The sequence below is a fragment of the Arachis ipaensis genome, chromosome B6 (genome assembly GCF_059453495.1).
Source record: "Arachis ipaensis isolate K30076 ecotype BB chromosome B6, ASM5945349v1, whole genome shotgun sequence".
NCBI lineage: Eukaryota > Viridiplantae > Streptophyta > Magnoliopsida > Fabales > Fabaceae > Arachis > Arachis ipaensis.
In genome coordinates this window covers 150,101,937-150,121,342 of record NC_142441.1, presented here as the reverse complement: position 1 = coordinate 150,121,342, position 19,406 = coordinate 150,101,937, and the positions used below count along the sequence as shown (strand labels likewise).

The 19,406-nt window shown below is 33.0% G+C and overlaps 3 protein-coding genes across 5 annotated transcripts; 2 read left to right on the top strand and 1 right to left on the bottom strand.

Moving 5' to 3' along the window:
• Positions 1-958: 958 nt before the first annotated feature.
• LOC107605581 (large ribosomal subunit protein uL1) lies at positions 959-3,177 on the top strand. The gene is made up of 6 exons (XM_016307496.3): positions 959-1,036; positions 1,171-1,215; positions 1,396-1,615; positions 2,081-2,246; positions 2,478-2,683; positions 2,970-3,177. The coding sequence occupies exons 2-6, from the start codon at positions 1,211-1,213 to the stop codon at positions 3,021-3,023; spliced, it is 651 nt and encodes a 216-aa protein (XP_016162982.1). The 5' UTR covers positions 959-1,036; positions 1,171-1,210; the 3' UTR covers positions 3,024-3,177.
• Positions 3,178-7,322: 4,145 nt separating this feature from the next.
• LOC110263641 (uncharacterized) lies at positions 7,323-9,728 on the top strand. Of its 2 annotated transcripts, none has more exons than XM_088492058.1 (3): positions 7,323-7,663; positions 8,138-8,208; positions 9,240-9,728. In XM_088492058.1, the coding sequence occupies exons 1-3, from the start codon at positions 7,368-7,370 to the stop codon at positions 9,644-9,646; spliced, it is 774 nt and encodes a 257-aa protein (XP_088348184.1). In that variant the 5' UTR covers positions 7,323-7,367; the 3' UTR covers positions 9,647-9,728. The 2 variants fall into 2 exon arrangements, with proteins under 2 accessions (XP_088348184.1, XP_088348183.1); XM_088492057.1 differs by having other exon boundaries at positions 9,237-9,728.
• A 130-nt stretch (positions 9,729-9,858) lies between these two features.
• PRP40A (pre-mRNA-processing protein 40A) lies at positions 9,859-19,406 on the bottom strand. 2 transcript variants are annotated; one of them, XM_088492050.1, is made up of 28 exons: positions 19,128-19,406; positions 18,737-18,785; positions 18,162-18,500; positions 17,889-18,074; positions 17,038-17,105; positions 16,805-16,874; positions 15,866-15,918; positions 15,694-15,751; positions 15,298-15,608; positions 15,141-15,207; positions 14,587-14,685; positions 14,405-14,473; positions 14,253-14,330; positions 14,053-14,139; positions 13,947-13,981; positions 13,739-13,844; positions 13,109-13,189; positions 12,909-13,001; positions 12,784-12,837; positions 12,582-12,698; positions 12,399-12,497; positions 12,006-12,053; positions 11,814-11,906; positions 11,135-11,242; positions 10,977-11,041; positions 10,773-10,875; positions 10,298-10,606; positions 9,859-10,207 (listed from the first exon to the last, which is right to left on the bottom strand). In XM_088492050.1, exons 2-28 carry the CDS (start codon positions 18,767-18,769, stop codon positions 10,073-10,075), a joined length of 2,964 nt encoding a protein of 987 aa, XP_088348176.1. In that variant the 5' UTR covers positions 18,770-18,785; positions 19,128-19,406; the 3' UTR covers positions 9,859-10,072. The 2 variants fall into 2 exon arrangements, with proteins under 2 accessions (XP_088348176.1, XP_088348175.1); XM_088492049.1 differs by having other exon boundaries at positions 19,108-19,262.

Below are 19,406 nucleotides of genomic sequence, written 5' to 3'. Positions count from 1 at the left end.
TATTAAAAAAATTATATAATTAAAACTAAAATCTTAAAATTTTTTATAAAAGCACTTGTATTTGGACGATATATAAAAAATAGAATTGAAATTAGTGTATCTAAGATATTAAATTTTTTAATTTATAGAAAAAAATGAGAAAAAATTAGTGAAGGGACTAGTTTGGTATACGGCATTCAATTTCAGGGACTAAAATGAGTCACTTAATGCAAAGTGAGGGACTAATTTGGTGCATATACAACGATGACATAATGGATGACACGTGGACGAATATTGTTGCGACACGTGGCACAAACGGACACGTGGCCAAATAACATTGTGACACGTGGCACAACCATCCACATCAGCATGCCACGTGTCACTGGTCACCATATCATCATACCATTACACGTGACCAAATCATGAAATGACACGTGTCACTTACAGTATACGTCATCATGCCGTGTCATCACGTCGTTAATGGAAAATAGGTGAGGGACTAATATGATACATTTTTTTCACGTAATTAGTGCAATTGGAATCTCAGGGACGATTTTAGTGCACGATGGCAATCTCAGAGACTATTTTGGAGTTTAACTCATATCTTTGCAGTGAAGTAAAATAAAAACATTATATCCCTTCAAAGAGATTATGTGAGAAAATTAAAATCAATAATTAAACGATAATTCAATAATTCAGCAGCAACAACAATAATCTAATTCAGCAACTCAGAACTAAAATCGTAACAACAGCAACTCAGAACGAAAAAAAAAAAATTCCAGCCAACAATATCAGAGCACCCAGCGCTGCCAACCCTCCCGGTTCATACCCAATCCTCCTTTGAATGGCAAGGGGGCTTTTGGACCATAGTATTAGAATAGAAGAAAAGATTGAGGGTCTGATATCGTAATGGGCCTAAGCCCAATATTAAATTAATTTGGAAGCTTAACCCGGCCCAACCCGGCCCAACCCAGCCAATGCTCATATGTCATATCCATAACCAGCCGAAAACCCTAGCTACTGTCTTCTGTTCCATTCCGCCTCACACAGACACAGGGTATTGCTACTTTCTGCGTTCACTCAAATCGCTACAATAATTCTCCTCTTTCCATTTTGATTTGGATTCGATTTTGACGTTTAGTTTTTCCTAATACCAACTCTTTCTCTTTCCATTTCAATTTTTGTTCGCAGTTTTAGCAGCTCTTGATTCCACAAAACCCTAGCTTCAACCATGAGGTAAATTTTAGCTTCCACCGTCAAAGATTTATGTTTTCCCCTCATTTTCGTCATGGATTAATAATAAATGTTTGGTGAAAACGAAATGAATCTCTTGAATAATTTTGTTTTTGTGAAATTAATTAATTGGCGATATGAGTGTTGATTTTATCTGTGTGTGTGCGCGCGCGAACTGTATAGTAAGCTTCAGAGTGATGCGCTGAGAGAAGCCATCACAGGAATTGTGGCTGATTCGAAAGAGAAGAATAGGAAGTTTGTTGAGACCATTGAGCTCCAAATTGGACTCAAAAACTATGATCCACAGAAGGACAAGCGCTTCAGTGGTTCTGTAAAGTTGCCACACATCCCAAGGCCCAAGATGAAAATCTGCATGCTTGGTGATGCTCAGCATGTTGAAGAGGTAAGCTTGTCTTCCAATTCATTTTCTGTTGTTGTATCAAGACTTCTTAGTTATAGAAGTAAAATGGTAGCTCCTTTTATTTTTGTAATTTGGTTATTGTCATACATGACCCTTGATTTATATTGGATATGATAGAATAAGTTGATTCGTAGAAATTACATATTTATGTGAGAAAATTAGGTATCTAATTGAAGTTTTTGGCTTAACATTAACGTTTGTAACAATCTGGTATTTGAAGTGTGTAAATGAGATGCTTGATTTGAATGACTTTGCAAATGCTGTGCTTTCCATTTTGTTGTATGAATGGAGTATCTTGAAATGACACATTGGCTGCACTTGAAGAGAGCAATGACATTTTATGATTTGATGGAAGTGATATTTTGGTTGTGTTTCAGTGCTGCTTGTGTGATTGTTGTGTGTAATGGTTGCCATGTTTGTTATGTTGATTGAACTTATAATTTGCAGGCTGAGAAAATAGGATTGGATTGGATGGATGTTGAAGCATTGAAGAAGCTTAACAAAAATAAGAAATTGGTGAAGAAACTTGCCAAGAAATATCATGCTTTCTTGGCTTCTGAAGCAGTCATTAAGCAGATTCCTCGTCTCTTGGGTCCTGGTCTCAACAAGGCAGGCATGTATCTTTTCGATTTTAAACTTTTGTGCATTTCCAGAAACTTGTTAAATTATTATGATTTAGATAATTTTATTCAAGTGTGACATTGTAGTCTTCCTGTTTATAGTTCTTTTAATTGTCTACTGAATGTAGTGTTCGTTTTGTTTGGTAGACCTTATATGTTGCGTGTATCGTTCGAATTTCAGTTTTCACCTTTTGCTGCTTTTGAAATTCCTCCTGACTTTGCAGGAAAGTTTCCCACACTTGTTACCCACCAAGAATCTCTCGAGTCAAAAGTTAACGAGACAAAGGCTATGGTCAAGTTTCAGCTTAAGAAGGTGCTCTGCATGGGAGTAGCCGTTGGCAATGTTAGTATGGAGGAAAAGCAAATCTTTCAAAACGTACAACTGAGTGTTAACTTCCTTGTTTCCCTGTTGAAAAAGAACTGGCAGAACGTAAGTATTCCTCCGTCCTTCGATGTTTGATGCGTTGCTATTGCATTCTTCATCTATCTCTTCTGGTTAAATGGCTATGTCTGCTATTGCATTCTTCATCTATCTCTTCTGGTTAAATGGCTATGTCGACATGTTCATGACTTTACCCCTTTTATTATTGACTTAGTTTGCATGTTTGTTGATTAGTGTTTATTCCCTGTATTGTTATTTTTAATCCATGGGTATATTTAAATTCTTTCATCTAGCCAAATCATATAACGTGCAATATTTATTTTACTTATTTCAGGTTAGGTGCTTGTATCTGAAGAGTACCATGGGAAAATCTTACCGTGTGTTTTGAGAGACTTATTTTTTATCTTTGAAATTAAAATTCTGTGAAATTATGATCAAGATTTTGAGTATCTCACTAGCATGACAGATATTTTCATATTATTGAAGTTTTGTCGGATGAATTTTTTGTTTATTAATTTTTCGTTCATGGTTTGGCCTCTAAAGTCTAAAGTGGTTACCGGCATTGGATCCTATTTTTAGTACTTCCTTCCTACTTACCCTTCTCTTAATCTTTTTATTCCATTTCACGTGGTCTGTGACTTATTTAATAGTTAATACTTGTAGCGGAAGGACAATCGTAAACTTGGTGAATCATGTACAATAAACTACCGTTGTAGATTTTACTATTATTTTACGTTGGTGCTTTCTATTTCCATTAAGTTTATACTTTTAGATGATCATAATGGAATTAAATCACAGTCGATACATTTCAATAAGGATTGTGAGAATATGTAGAAAAAAGCTATGAAATGTTATGACAAGGGTCAATTCTGTCATCCAACAATTCATTCGAAAGTCGAAACAATTTAGTTGTGAACCCCCAAGTAATATATGTTTCTTTTTCTTTATTTTTTCATGTTTCCACGAAGTATATGTTTATAGGGATTTTTTGTTTTTTTGTTTTAGTTGAAAGTTAAACCTTTAGCAGCCCAAAAAGAATGAAATGATTAAATGAAAATAGATAAAGTTATGCACCCATAGTTGATCATCAATAGTATTAAATTGAAAGTATTTGTATACCAAAAAAAAATTGAAAATATTTATACATTTAATGTTTTTTTAATTGTAAAAGGTCTTCTAGTAATTATGACAATAGGAGGATATATCATTTTACATAAAATAAACAGCTTCCGCAAAATCCGTTTTCTGTATATCCTGACGAAAGAAAAAAGACAATAGGACAATTTAATTTATAAAGACAAAACATTCATTGAAAAATATAAGTTAAAATATGTGGCTTGTATAATGATATGGTCCATTAATGACCCAATCTTGGTGGGTAACTGGGTATGCCTTGTTATCTATCAAGTCCTAATCTCAGGAGTTATTCACATTATTAAAAGAAATTAAATTATGTTTCCGTATAATTTTTAGATAATAATGTTTTAGCACTTAACAAACCCCACAATAAATGTTTTATAACCTTAGGACATATTTGTGCATGGTCCTCATTGAATCATATACCGTTGATAGCGACACATCAAAGCAATTATAAAGTATAATAACTAAGCTTTGATTAATATAGATACTTTTTTTTTATTATTTAAAAAAGGACTAAGATTGGATTTAGATTTGAAGGCAGACAATACAAAATTAGTGGGTGCTACTAAGCCAAAAGTACCACTTTTGATAAAAACCAAATAGATTGGTACTCCTTAGATGTTTCTTTAAACAAGAACTAAAACCAATATATATAGCCTAATAATTACATTAATTGAGGAGTGAGTACTATTTCATTTTCCAGTTTTCTTACCCACACCTCAGCTGAAAATAGAATTGTCGTTTGCATTGCATTTTTGCCATTTTCTGATACCTTTTTAAGAATTTCGCTAAAATGGAAATAATGATTCTGAAATTTGAACTAATAAGTAGTTTTCAACATAAGTAGAAAGCTTAAAAGAAAGTGCACTTGTATTTACATTGAGAAATTAGAGGTATCTAACTTTAGATTATTTTGGAGGTTTAGCACATAATACACTTTAAAGATCTTAGAGTGAATATTTTTCAGTTTCTCATCTTTTTAAGAATAACTTACTTTAAATGAGTTTATCCTTTCAATTTACACTAAAATGGATGTGTTGATTTTCTTTTTGAACAAAATCACTAATTAAAAAAAAAAAAATCCCTATCAACTATCAGTATAAGATCCTTTTAGTGTTAGCTAATCTATTATTTTCAATTATTGACAAAAGTTGAACCCCAACCTTACTGAAAATAAATAAATATTGAATAACCAAAACAAGTGTGGGTAGACAATATCCTCCATCTCTCTCCTCAATTATATCCATTAGACATAAAGTTAAAAAATTCTAATCTTTAAAAAAAAAATATATCAATTCAATTTTCATAGTTAACAAAATATAGAAAAGGGGGAACTTCTTTATGTTTTCTCTAACTTAGGCTTCGGTATACTTTGATTCTTAAATTCTTATAAACATAGTATAATACAACCTATAAATCTTCTCAAATGTGCATTTTAATTTTTGTTACAATGTCAAATAAATACTAACCAAACTTATCAAATTTATTTAGGCGACCATTAGTTGTACTAAATTTCTTTAGATTTTTTTTTTTAATTTTCAAACTTAGTCAAATAATACTTCGGATTCTGAAAAAATAGAATCATCTGAGCTCCATTTAAAAGTTTGTTGTTAGCCAATAGATTGCTTTATACATAAAGTGGGATTCGAACCCCAACAAGTGTTTAATTAGTGAGCTAACCAGTAGACCAACCTAAAAAAAACGACTAGATATCAAATTTACATATTTACAAAATGAATATGTTTCTTGCTAACTTGACAAGTCACATCTTTACCATTGAAATCAATAAAAAGTAAAGAAACTCTATTTATTTGGGTAAATAATAGAGAATTGAATTAATTTTTTTAAAAATAATTTTAACAAGATTTGAATCCTATGCAAAATTGCAAATATCAACATTGTATAAATGATCGAAATAGTGTAAATGTTTTGTTGTCTGTCCGTGATGATTGTTGAAAGTAACATGAGTGAAAATAAAGTTTCAACAAACATGTTTGTATAAAAAAAAACCAAAGTGACACCTCATTTTAAAATATTCTTAATATATAACTTACCATGCATGCATTTTATATTCTTTCTTAGCTTTCTGTCCTATATGATGCTACTTTGAATAATTATTCTCTTTGTATGGATCGGACTGAAATTTTGAAACCAAGATTCTCTTGATCATTGGAATTAATCATTCTTGAATGGACGATACATGCAGTGAAATCCATATGAACTAATAAGGGTAATTGAATATCATAGGCTGGAGGAAGTTTTTAACCTAAAAAAAAATGACTGCTACATTAACATCAGACATGCATCCAAAAAATCTCTAGAAAGACACACATCAATATGACAATATTACATCACTTTTATTATGTATTCGATATTTTTTAACTTTTGGCCTGGACATTTCGGTTAAACCACCATAATAATTATTAAACGTGTGTTAATGACTAATGCACAATTCTAAAAAAAAATTAATTTAAATTTTATGATGAGTAGCTCAAATGGCATAGTTTCTCTATACTCACCTAAAAGTTGCGGATTCGAATCTCACTTCTAACCTATGAAGCACGGATACTTTGTGTCTGCGTGTCGGACACATTTTGGATACGACACTCACCGACATTCGTCCGACACACGTGTCTACTGTGTCCAACCGTGTCTTAATAAAAAATAAAAAATTCTTCTCCGGACACGTTTGGACACACCTAAATACCATCATGTGTCCGCGTGTCCAATCTTATTCTTAACATATATTCTTAAAATAAATTTAGATATAGTATATATTATTATTTATTAAAACAAAAAATCTTTTAAATACTTGATATAATTAAAATAAGACATTAAAAATAATTAAAAATTTTAATTTATATTTTAATATCAATAAAATATCAAAATATCATTACAATTTATCTATAAAATACTTTATATTTTATATATATGTGTATCTCCGTGTCATGTAAGATTTTAAAATTCACGTGTCGGCGTGTCCTGTGTTATGTCATGTCTTGTGTCAGTGTCCGTGCAACATAGCTTCTAACTTTGAAAAAAAATGGAGAATAAAGTTGTGTTTTGGATATTAAAATGACAAATTCATCCTTGATAATGTAAAAAGTTGACAAATTAATCCTTTCATATAAAATTTAACACAAAAAATATACTATGTTGACCTTTTTGAAATTGTGAAAAATTAGATGCATTATTCTTAAAACATTTTTTACTAAATAAAGAGTGCTGCACTTGTTAATTAAACAAATCTATAAACGTACTTATTTTTTTCGGAACGTATTAGCAATTGTCAAAATGAATTTCTAACCAATAAGAATTTGAATCTCTATCCTTATTTTCAAATTCTAAGAAGCTAATTCTATCTGGGAAAAAAAAAGAAAAAAATTTTGAAGGACAATTTGTGATTACTCTTATAATTAATATTGTTTGTACCTAATTACATTGTATGGTATCATTGCTTGTGACTTCATTAACTTCCAAAACATTCCATATATTATTGTGACTATATAGTCTCTGTCCTCAACTTTCAGATATGCTAATTGCAACATCTTTTATTATTACTTACTTACCCTTCAAACTTTAGCCTCCTTCTATGGCTTCATCAACAACCAAACCACAAAAAAGGATTAGAGATTTTCTCACTGAGCAACAAGAACCATTCATATTAGAGGTTTACCTTCTTGAGAGACAACACTCTTCAAAATGGTGGAAAAGATTCAATGGAGATTCTGATGGAAATAAGAGTTCTAATAATGATGAGAAATCAAGAAAGAGAAAAAAGGCTATGCTTCCTTTTTACAAAGTTCTTCTACCATATGGAAAGAAAGGAAATTCCTTATGGTCAAATAATGAAGATCAAAATTTGTTTTCTTCAGAAACTTTTCAGAGGTATATATCTAATCCTTAAATATGTTTTTTAACTACAAATCTTTTTAAAGTGTTTAATTTGAATGCATCAATGTAAAAAAGTTTAATATAGATAATAATGTATTACCAATTTATCACGTCAACAAAAATATTTGCCTTAACTTTAACTATCTCTTATTTTAATAGTTATATAAATTCACAAAAATACTATGTGCACACCAAAAATCAGCGACTATGTATTTGTATAGTATTTGTGTATGTATAAATAATGTACTGTTTAATTTATTTTCAATATGTATTTTATATTTTAATATATATGTCATACTAATTGCTGATTTTGGTGTACACATAACATAGCATGGTTGATAAATTTAGAAATTTAATTGGATGACAATGTTCTAAGGTTTCATATGTAACATTTAGACTCAATCTATCTTTATTTTTAATTTTTTAAATTTATATATTATTTTCTTTTGCTGTTATAAACATTGGAAGGCAGCACCAGAAACGCATAGAGAGTAGCCTTGTTTCAATGGGAAAGATACCTGTATACAGAATTCCACATGGTAAATATCTTTGCCATTATCATATCTATTATTATTATTATTGTCTATATATAATATTTAACCCTAAATATTTTGTTTCCAATTTATTGATTAAGATATGACTAGTTGCAGTTTTTTCACCGTGGATTTCAGTATAATCTCCCATGTTCAAATATTACTTTCTTTACGTGTATATTCCCAAAGGAAAAAAAAAAACGGAAATAGTAAAAATATTGAGTCATGTTCTTTAATAGAAATGTTATATTCACATTGTGTTTTAGACAGTCATTGACATCCGTGAACCATAGCTTAAATAAGTATGAGTTTCATTATGCAAGTTGAATATGATTATTAACGAGTAAGTGTATAATTTGGTCCATAAAATTACAATTAATGTACATTTTACATCCTAAAATTTCGAAAATATTAATTAGTCCTTAGAGCATCTCCAATACATAGTTTTAATTTCATTTTATTTTGGATCCCGCACAATACCACATAAACATTTGTGAGACCATATATCATAAAAATTGATTTGAAACTCCATGTGAAAATTGAAATTCGTCACTCTAATGCTTGGTTTCATTTCAATTTAACGACGTTACATAACAAAGTTACAATGTTCATTTAATAGATTTAATAGATATATAAATGACAGTATTTATTAGTCTTTTTTTTAAAATGATACGGTATCTCCTTACCAATATCATTTCAAAGATTATATTAAATGTAAGTTTCAATTTCAAATCGGTTTAGTTACTATAAAAATCAAAATTGATACTAAAAAAATATCTTATTGGAGTTGCTCTTAGAATTATGTTTTGTAAGATATTTTAGTCTCTCACAAATTGGTACTATTTTGTTAATAAATCGCATTGCATGCTAATGTATCATTCAACAAAATTGATGGATTTATACTGTTGATGAAACCAATATGTTATTTTGATGTTTACATAACTAAAAGTGACATTTAATCTAAAACACTATGTTAAAATAACATGACTTATCATTGTATATGAACTCATGAGTATGATGTGCTGATGAAACAGTAGCTGCCATATGGAATTTACTTGGAGAGTCAGTGAAGAAAGAGAATTGTACCAATACCAATAAGCAATCAGCAGAGTTTCTTATTCGGCCAAATACGTCCAAAAAGGTAGTTCAAAAGATTAAAAGACTGCTATGTGCCCGTGAGAGAGATATTTCCATAGTGGCCATTCCAACTAAGCAAGAAAAGGTAAAACAATGTTACAAAGGACCCATTTGTGAGGGAAAAAAAGAATGCGGTCGGCAAGGTGCAAACCTCAAGACTATGGATTACTTGAGTTCAATAGACGAATGGAGGAACATGGAGGAACAAGTGAAAGCCATTAGTGTTGAGATCACTGACCATATATTGGAAGGTATTAACAATGAAATTGTATTAGAATTTATAGCAACTTGGGCAGACCAATCCTAGCGTAGAAATCAAACACACACAAAAAGCTCTCCTACTTTGGAGCAATGATTTTAGTTATAATTCAATTGATTTGGAAAACTAATTCAGATTATAATCTGCTTATTACTTGCGTTTGGAAATAATTGTCAAATTATCCGCACATTGTTCAGCTTGTAGACCTAAAGTTGATTTTTTAAAATTTGGACTTGCAAATACGCAAGGACTCAAAAACCTTGGTACAAAGTGGACATGTTAATTGATAAATCCAAGGAGAACCAACAGATTCTAATTTTTTTTTACATATGAAGTCAAATCTCCTAAACACAAATGTTCCCCAAGAAAAGGGGAGTCTAAAAGAACAAAATTAATATTCGACAACCCAAGTCTTGAAAGGATGCAGGCAAAGTTCTGTATCTCATAACTGCAAAAAGGTTAGCAACCTAGCGTCTAAATCTCTGCATCATCGCCGAGTTCCCCGTCTTCAAGTTCTTCATGGCCCCCGGTTTTCCGGGAACCATCACGGTGCTCCCTCTTGTGTCTTCTATGCCGGGTTTCATTGTCTGATTCTGGAGAGTTTGCATGCTGCAAGATAGTTGCATTCATTTCACATGCTTATTCTAAAATGTTACAAGTAAAATCTAACAATCAAGATGATGCAGAAATATCAATGACCTTTCGAGATTTCTTTCGGTCGCTGCCGTGCTTTCGTGATTTCTTAGACTCTTCTTTTTCATCCCTCTCGGAATCCACATCCTCTACACTGCTGTGTCGCCTCTTCCTGTGTTTCCTTTCCTTATCTTTGTCTTTTTTCTTCTCTTCCTTGAAACCATGGCTTTCAATATCTTGGTTTTCACTATCTGTGTCGTCCTTCTTATGCCGATCTTTAGACTTTTCTTTCTCGCGTTCTCTATCCTTCTCTTTCTTTTCCTTTTCCTTCTCCTTCCGTTTCTCTTTCTCTTCTCTCTCTTTCTCCTTTCTGGCCTGCAGATAATTTTTTTTTGTAAGAATAAAATGCGGTGTATTGACCCTAGACCCTTAAAATAAGTTAATAAAGAAGACATATTTCTAAATTATGAAGCCATATCTTCTCACAACCAATTCAAATAAGTTATGAAACGAAAAACTCAGATAAATAAGATTTGCACACCTTTTCCTCTTCACGCTTGCGTTCCTTCTCTTTAGCTTTTTCCTTTAGGTATGTAATGTACTCCTCAAATACTTCTCTACTGTAGTTTTCATCCCCCATTGATCTATAAGTGTAGGACAGAATCATCAAGAACAAATATTTCCAGGATGGACAACACTATTCATGGCACAACCGACTCAGTAACTCGAAACAGAGAACATGTACCTGTACTCTTGTGTCTCCTCAACAAGTGGCTTGCAATCCTCCCAAGTTGAAGAAGTAGTAATATCCTACAAAATTAGATGATGACACTTTCTAGTAATAATTTACCTAGCCAAATAATGAGAAACAAGAATTAGATAACTGGAAAAATCTTAGTTTACCTTAAATGTATATAACAGGTTAGTTAAGTCATCAGCAAGGCGCTGGCGCTTCTTAGCTTCTTTCTCCTCTTTCTCTTTAGCTCTCTCTAACAAGTCTTCGAATATAAGCTTTAAAAGAGAGAAAGAATCAAAATCTGATAATCCATGTTGCAAAGGAATACAATCTCCAGCATGCACATGTGACTCTAAGTTTATTGAAGTTGATCAAAAGAATCACAGAGAGACCCATACAGCAATTTAGTGAATGGGAAATTTCAAATCGAGGTGACTTACTTAGACAATGGAAACATTTCATTTTATTCTGAGATAGTGTTTTTTCTTTTCTCTTTTTAAATATCAAATATAAATATCCAAGCAAATCCTCACAGAACAATATCCATAACGAACATAGAGTTGAAACTAATGTAATAAGTTTCTTCACCACGTTGCTGATAGTATTAAATTTATGTAAGATTTCTGAAAGTAGTTTCCAATGTAGTAGCTAAATATTATACATCAAAAAATATAATACCCACAATTTCTTGCATTGTGTTGCCTCATTAAATTCCCTCTTTAGACATTGGGAGAGTAACTATTAATCTCTGATTCCCATGAAGTAATTTAATTACTCTTAAATTATTATATTTTTGGAGCAAGAAATGAAACTAAAATAACAGAAATTACAACCACAATACATTACCTTCAAATTGATCTCTGATATTGTTTCGCAACTAGCTTCTTCCAAGATAGCAGCCTTGAATTCCTCAAACACCGAAGTGGACACTACAGTGATCTACTTGATCAACACATGAAACAGAGAAGCAGGTTGTTCATCAAAAATAAAAACTACGGATAAAGCAAAAGAAAAATATATTTGATGCTTAGACCATACCTTGCCTGACTTAATTATATCTTTTACCAGTGTCTTGTCTTCATGGTACTGTCAACACAAAATTTAATACTTTAGGTTGATGTGAACATTTCAAAAATTTTAACAAATACAGTAAGTTAAACAGATCACTCACAATACTAGAATTTATTCCATTCCCAAATCACAAATGACCCGAGAAAGATTCAATCAAAGAAATTAATGGAGTTGGAAATATATGAGAAATCGTATTTTCAATATATTTCAATTCAGAAAATTATTGACATCAAACTCAATATTTGAACAGAAAAAAAAAAATAAAAAACATAAAATACAGAATTAAGTCTTGCTCCATTTGATCAGGATAAGAAACAATAAATATTCAAAAGAAATGACTCAAAATGGAAATTAGATAACCTGATTTTCAAGATCTTCTACTACATCCTCAAATAAATCCTTAGGAGTGGAACCAGATGTGTTTGATGCGACAGCTTGATATTGAGGCAAATCCCTAACCTGGGAAAATGTGAACACAAGAAAAGTATTTCTGTTACCATATTATTCCAGCTTTTCATCACAAGCAATGAAAATATGTACTACCTTCAAGCAGTATTCTCTCCATTGAGTTTTAGCATTAAGAATTCCAGCAGCAACATGTTCTTCCAACAACTTGCGGAATGCATCACGATTTTTCCTTTCACCACGACGAACTCGCTCCTATATGTAGTCACATAAATAAATACACATGCAAACATGTGGGCCAAGACACAACAATTCAACAAATGACACGTTAAGGGTCTACCTTCTGTACTCGTTTTTGCTCCTCTTCTTCCTTTTCCAATTCACGAATATAGTCCTGCCAATGCCAATCTCAGCACACAGATCTATGATATATGCCAACTATAACTATAACTATAACAGCTGTACCTGGAAAACAAGCAAGCGGTCAATTTTTTCAAGCCGTAAATATCTATCATCGTCCTCTAACCGATCTTGGACTTTTCGCCATGGACTGTGAACCTAAAATGAAACCCAAAAGGCGAAAATTGACTAAATAAGGAATGTTGAAGAAAATAGAAACAATTACAAGTTTACAACAGAGTTAAACATTTTTAAGTAATATGTACCTTCACATAATCACATGACTCCAAGAATTTCCTGTATTCTGCTAAATTCCGTCTGTGTTCCTCAGCAGCATTTTCCTTTTCCTAAACAGTATAACAAGGAATAAAATTTTAGACATCTTTGATTGCGAAACCCTAACCTCTGACTATTGTTATATTTTAATCTAAACAGCCGTTTTTCCTACCTAATATTTTATAATTCTTCCCTACACCCAATATATAATCAGACAAAATCTATACAAATTTGAGGAGAATATGAAAAAAGCTGAAGTGGAACGCAGCGACAGCAACTAAGCATTTCAGTAAATATTTCACTCTAGCCAACCATAACCCCCCCCCCCCCCCCAAAACCCAAAAAAAAACCAAAAAAAATGGGAAAAAAAATTTTGCCCCCAAATTTGGCTAGCTATGTGATAGAATCCCATTTCCCATATATTACCCCTTATTGCTAAGGGCTGTTGAAGGAAAAATTGGCATCACTAAGTAAGGACAATCCACACAAAGCACTCAAGAAAAATTTTATGCAGGCTTCTTGAGTTTATTATATATATATATATATATATAGACTAAAATGAAACATAATACCTAGAAAGATTCAGACTACACATGTAAACAAAAGATAAAATCTGTCACCTTTCTCTCGAGTTCCACCATGTAGCTCTCAAATAAATCTTCCCTGTCCCTCATTTTGTCAACAGCATTGAACCGCTCATCATTTTCAAACATATTGATTGCTTTGCTGATCATGACAAAATAAATGTTAGGCATCTCAAGAAGGATTAGTTTAGAATAAAAATCATCTTAGTAAATTCATTCATAATCAACGAGGCAAGAAAGGTACCTCCATCTCATGGATGAAGTTAGCTCCTTGCACTCCTGAAAAGAGAACATGCATTAAGAATTATTTCACATCAGCAAAACAACTTGAGATCATGTCTGTAACTTACTTCCAACATCTTTGTGAATTCTTCTCGAGCTTTTTTCTGCTTCATGCGTCTCTCTTCAGCCTCTAGCTTCTTCCTTTGGCCCAAATACTGAATATTTTAAATTGACCCATGTCAGACCCAGATGGTCATAAATATACATATAGAATATATGCACAACACAAGGGGCACATGCAATGTGCCACTGCAAGCTAGTTTCTCACCTCATTAAAAGCTTGTTTCCGCTCACCAAGTGTTTTTAGAGCATTGTATCTTTTGTCATTGATTATTTCTCTCATCGCCTGAGTTACAATTCAAATATAGTAATTAGCATTTGAAACAAAAAGAGAAACTTAGAAAAATGTCCATTATTTACCTGTTCCCATGTCCAATCAGACTGAACATTAGCAGACTCCAATAGTGCCTTAAATGCAATTTTTGCTTCCTAAAGAGCATTGTGATTGTAGTTAATACAATAAAAATAAAAAGATAAAAACCGTGTCATGCATTCCAAATTTTCATTTGAATACAGTAAACAATATCATTTGGAGCTCTTACCATCTTATTTGCATATGCAAAGGTTTCTTTATCATTTGCTTTCTCCTCTGGCAGAGTCACATTAACTTTTCCAGCAACTGGCAATCCTTTTTTGGTTTCCTGCAAGAATAGCAACAAAACTCAAAATGAGAAATAACTCAATGCTAGCTCTCAATCGCACAGCAAATCAAGAAGACTGTCACATAGGAATATTTTGCTCACTTTATGACCTGATTTTGTGTGTGTGTGTGTGTGTGTGTGTGTGTGAGAGAGAGAGAGAGAGAGAGAGAGAGAGAGAGAAACTTTTCCTACAAACAAAAGATCTAGGTGCCAATTAAACAGTCCCAGTGATAACAAAACTTTCTATTCGGCTGTTACCCTGCCATACATGGTTTGGTGCATTTTTCAGTTGCTTAAATATTTTACAAGAGATCGAACCAAAGGTGCAAATTTATTCTAGTGTTCTGTTTAAGTTATCCTTTCTTCTTGAAATCATTAATTCTTTGCTCTTGTACACTTGTATAAATGCAAGAAAACCTAAAAGCTGAGAATAGAGTTGGGGGGCGGGAGGTTACCTCTATATCTTTAACAGAAGCTCCACCGGTAGGAGCAGCAAAATCCTGAGATGCTTGATTTTCAACACTGCTCAGGTAAGTTTTAGACACATAAGTTAGCAACAGAAACTACCAAAAGGATAGACGAAAACAGTAGAAAACAGAACAGAGTTTATACCTGGACGGTGTAGTGGTGTCAAGAGGATTTGCAGGTCCAGCTACTGCCGTAGACGCAGTTACCACAGTACTCAGTTCAGTCCCAGTGGTACTTGATAATCCAGAAACCAACTGCTGAGGACCAGTTGACGATGCAATTGGTGTGACAGATGCTGGACTTGAAGCAAGCCCATTTGATGTCAAAGGAGTGTTTGAGCTAGCAGTATTAGTCACTGTTGATGGTGCAGCAGATGAAACAGCAGTATTCGATGTATCACTTGTTTCTAACTGCATTCCCTGATTGGCAGCTTTCAGCGCCAATTCACGAGCCAACTGAATAGAAATATTGTAATTTGGATTGACAAACTTAATGTTTCCATGTATAGTTATAGAAATTTATAACATACATAATTATTACCTTAAGTTCCTCTGGTATTGACCATGTTGATTGCTGAGTAACCTTGTTGTAATAATACCTACAAGAAATCATGGTCAAAATATAGATCATAAGTAAAATTTTACAAATACGTGCCACAGAAAGTTCAGAAAAATAGACTTAATAAAATTATACAACAAGGGATAAAACGCACTTTCTTCCATCTGAAGATGTGAATTCTTTCCAAACAGTTGATGCATCAGCCCTCTGTCAAATCCAGCAAAGTTAGAGATATTTGCAAATGCTAACCATAAACCATCCACAACAGATTATCATATCAAGGTAATAAATTAAACACATGCTGCTGTTAGAAACTAGAGGCATTAATTAAACAAATCAAGGATCGAAGAGAATACTGTAAGATGACAACATTGCCAATATTAAGAGTTATAATATAAAATGCATAAAAGCAAAGCAGAACTTTTGACATGCTCATGCCTAAATACATAAGCATACCTGACTGCAATTAAAAAACCGATTAAACAAGATTACGGAATGGGAAACGAGATACATAAACAAAGAGGAGTTGGAAGTGGTAAAACAGCAATAAGATAAACACATAAATGTTTTATATTTATTTTATTCTTTTGTACACGTAGGAAGAGCCAAAGAAACTTACAAAGGGAACAAATGATATCATTCACACATCCCATATTGTTCACCCTTAAGCCACTGGAGGAAGGGGATGTGAAGGGTACAGACAACAATCAATTAATGGTAATTCAAATATACACCAATCTTGCATTTTAAGATTGTAAACCAAAATAAAAAAATAAAAATAAAAAAAAGGGGTTATAAATAGCAAACTGTTGCCTGCCTCGAGAAAGTGTAACCACCGCCTTCACAGTGACCATATAGAGCAGTTGCTAAAATTTCTCCTGACTTGCCATGATATCTACAAATCAGTGGAAGCACATGCGCATAAAAGGATATTCGCACCATAAACCTTTTTTGATGATTGAAATATTCAGATATGGTCAACGATCACATTAGAAACCAGTTTGATTGGCCACACAACATTTTCAAGCATGTCGAACATATATAAAAATGGCATTCAAATTGTGTCAGCATCAGCAATCATCCAAAAACTCACCTCAATAGGTGACATCAGTTCCAATGGTTTCTCCCAACTAGATTGCCTTGTCCTCTTGTTGTAGTAATATCTGGTAAAGATGATCAAAGAACAAAAACTTCTTATGATTCAAGATAATGCAAACTACATAAGCAATCCAAATGTTATCATAAACTGTAAAAGATATTTTTTCAATAATGTAAACAGTAAAAGATATCATCTGTTTCCTCAAAAAACAAGATATTAATCAATACCTTCTGCCATCAGCTGCAGTATGCTCTTGCCAATCAGATGCTGACTGCTGGTTAGGGGCACTTGTTGCCTAAATTTGACAAAGCAACAGACCAAGAATTATATTAGATCATATTTCTCAAAAACTATAATATAAAAACATAATAATATTTTACCACCTTTAGTAGAAATCTGAATCAATGAATCACGTCTAATGTAAGCATCATAAAAATACTTTATGAATTATAGAGATTCAGTTAGCTAATAAGCTATGCTCTCAAAGAATCCACTTCAATCCAATGATATCATAAGTTCATAACAAAAAGCCGACCTAAATTTATTGAAGTATACTAATACAAATCCTGGGTAATACATGCCACAACCTAGAGTAGAGCCCAAGGCCATTATAAACTGTTTCATTAAATTCTCATACTTCAAATGTGAGACTCATGTCCAATACCTTCCAGTGGATCCTAACAATTCCTCCAAAAATATGCCCATGACAATGATAGAATTGGTGAGAGAGATTGAGAAAAAAAAAAAGAAGATATACAAGGTACGCACATGTACATGTACATGAACACTAAACCCGACATGGAGACAGACACAGCCATATCAATGTCTAAAAATGGTAGGACACGGTCATAAAATATAAGAACATAAATTTTCAAAACTTATACAATATTTAAGCACTCATAAATGTCAAACTACCAATATTCACTACTATCTAAGCTCTGCCAAAATTTTTGAAACATTCTTAGCATATGTTATTTGTGTCAATACTTGTTACAACTAGGTAAATAATAAAAATTTATTAACGTGATAATAAAACAAGTAATATGCATTAGAAACCAGGTAAGGATCAAACACTTACAGAATCAGTTGACGGAGTACCAGATGATTGCACTCCAGCCTGTTGCACTGGTGTAACAGTTGCAGCACTCTGAGAAACAGAGGACACCCAAGGTTGTCCAGCCGGAGGAGCATGCATTTGGCCCGATTGCTGGTACTGAGCCATTGCATTAACATTATCCTGCTGCTGACTATACGGTGGTTGAAACTGAAAAGAGTACGAAACTGTATATCAAACTGGACTCTAACAATGTACAACCAATGTAAAACTACAAAGAAAATACGGCAACCATACAGTATATGAAGAATGAGAAGTTGCTGCTGAAACAGCCAAGCTGGGCATATGACTGCTTAAGTGGGGAACAGTTGGCTGTGAATGTGGTGGGACGGATGTCGGGGGTCTATTTGTTTGGATATATTGCATAGGTATAACCTGCGACGAAGGTGCAGGTTGACCAGGCTGAATATGTCTTGGAGGCAACTGCTGCATTGGTTGTGAATACTGCAATTGCTGACTCTGACCAACAGGCATTGCAACATTTGAAGAAGGAATAGCATGTCCTGCAAGTCCAAATTGTTGGGAAGCCATTGGAGCAAATGGCTGACCTTGCTGGGCCTGAATGACTGGCCGAAACTGCAGATAAGGAGTTCTAAGAGTGATGCAAACTTGCAAAATATTCCCATATGAGAGCAAGAAGTAGTAGTTAACAAAAGGAACAGCAAAGAGCAGCTAGTTCCATAAATAAGCACAATTAAATCCTTCAGCTGAATGTCAAATAAACTTGCTAAAATATGGAATGATAGCGTAGCTGGTACATAGAGAGAATAGATTGATAAAACATTAAGAACTACTGATGAGAACATTTGTACCTGCATACCAGGGGGCTGAGAATTATTGGCCATTTTAACAGTATAATCCCTGCGAAGCGCAAATACATAAGTCAGTTAACACATTCGTGAAGCTTAAACACGAGTTTAGATGAACTTGAATCGTAAAGCTCAACTCGTAATACAGAAGAAACATTTGCAGCAAAGTCAAACCCTAGTTTTGATTTTCCAAACAAGGAATCAGCACTCATTATCACTAACTCAAACAAAAAGAGCTTTTCATGAATTGAAGCATCAATAAGTGATAAGAAATAGTGCAACAATCATCGCAAAAGATGAATAATTCTCGTTAAGAGAATAATAACATGAACAATTTTTTATAAAAAGAAAAGTCCTAATCAAATTACACATACGATTGGTTTGATTGCGTTACCAGAAGAATTGCTGGGACTGCGAGAGAGAATCTTCTCGTTCTGTTTGCGGAATTAGGGTCCTCTTTCACTCTCTCTCTCTCTCTCTTTCTCTCTCTGCGCGTTTGAGGGTGAATGAGTTGTAGGTAGTCCAACATGGATGAACGGTTGGATCTAAGTTACTTAGCATCCGACGGCATATATTGACCCTCTGTGTTTGGGAAATTTAAATTAATATTTTAACCTCCGTATTGTGATATATTTGGAGATAGACCCCTTTCTACAAAATTCTTTAGTGAATT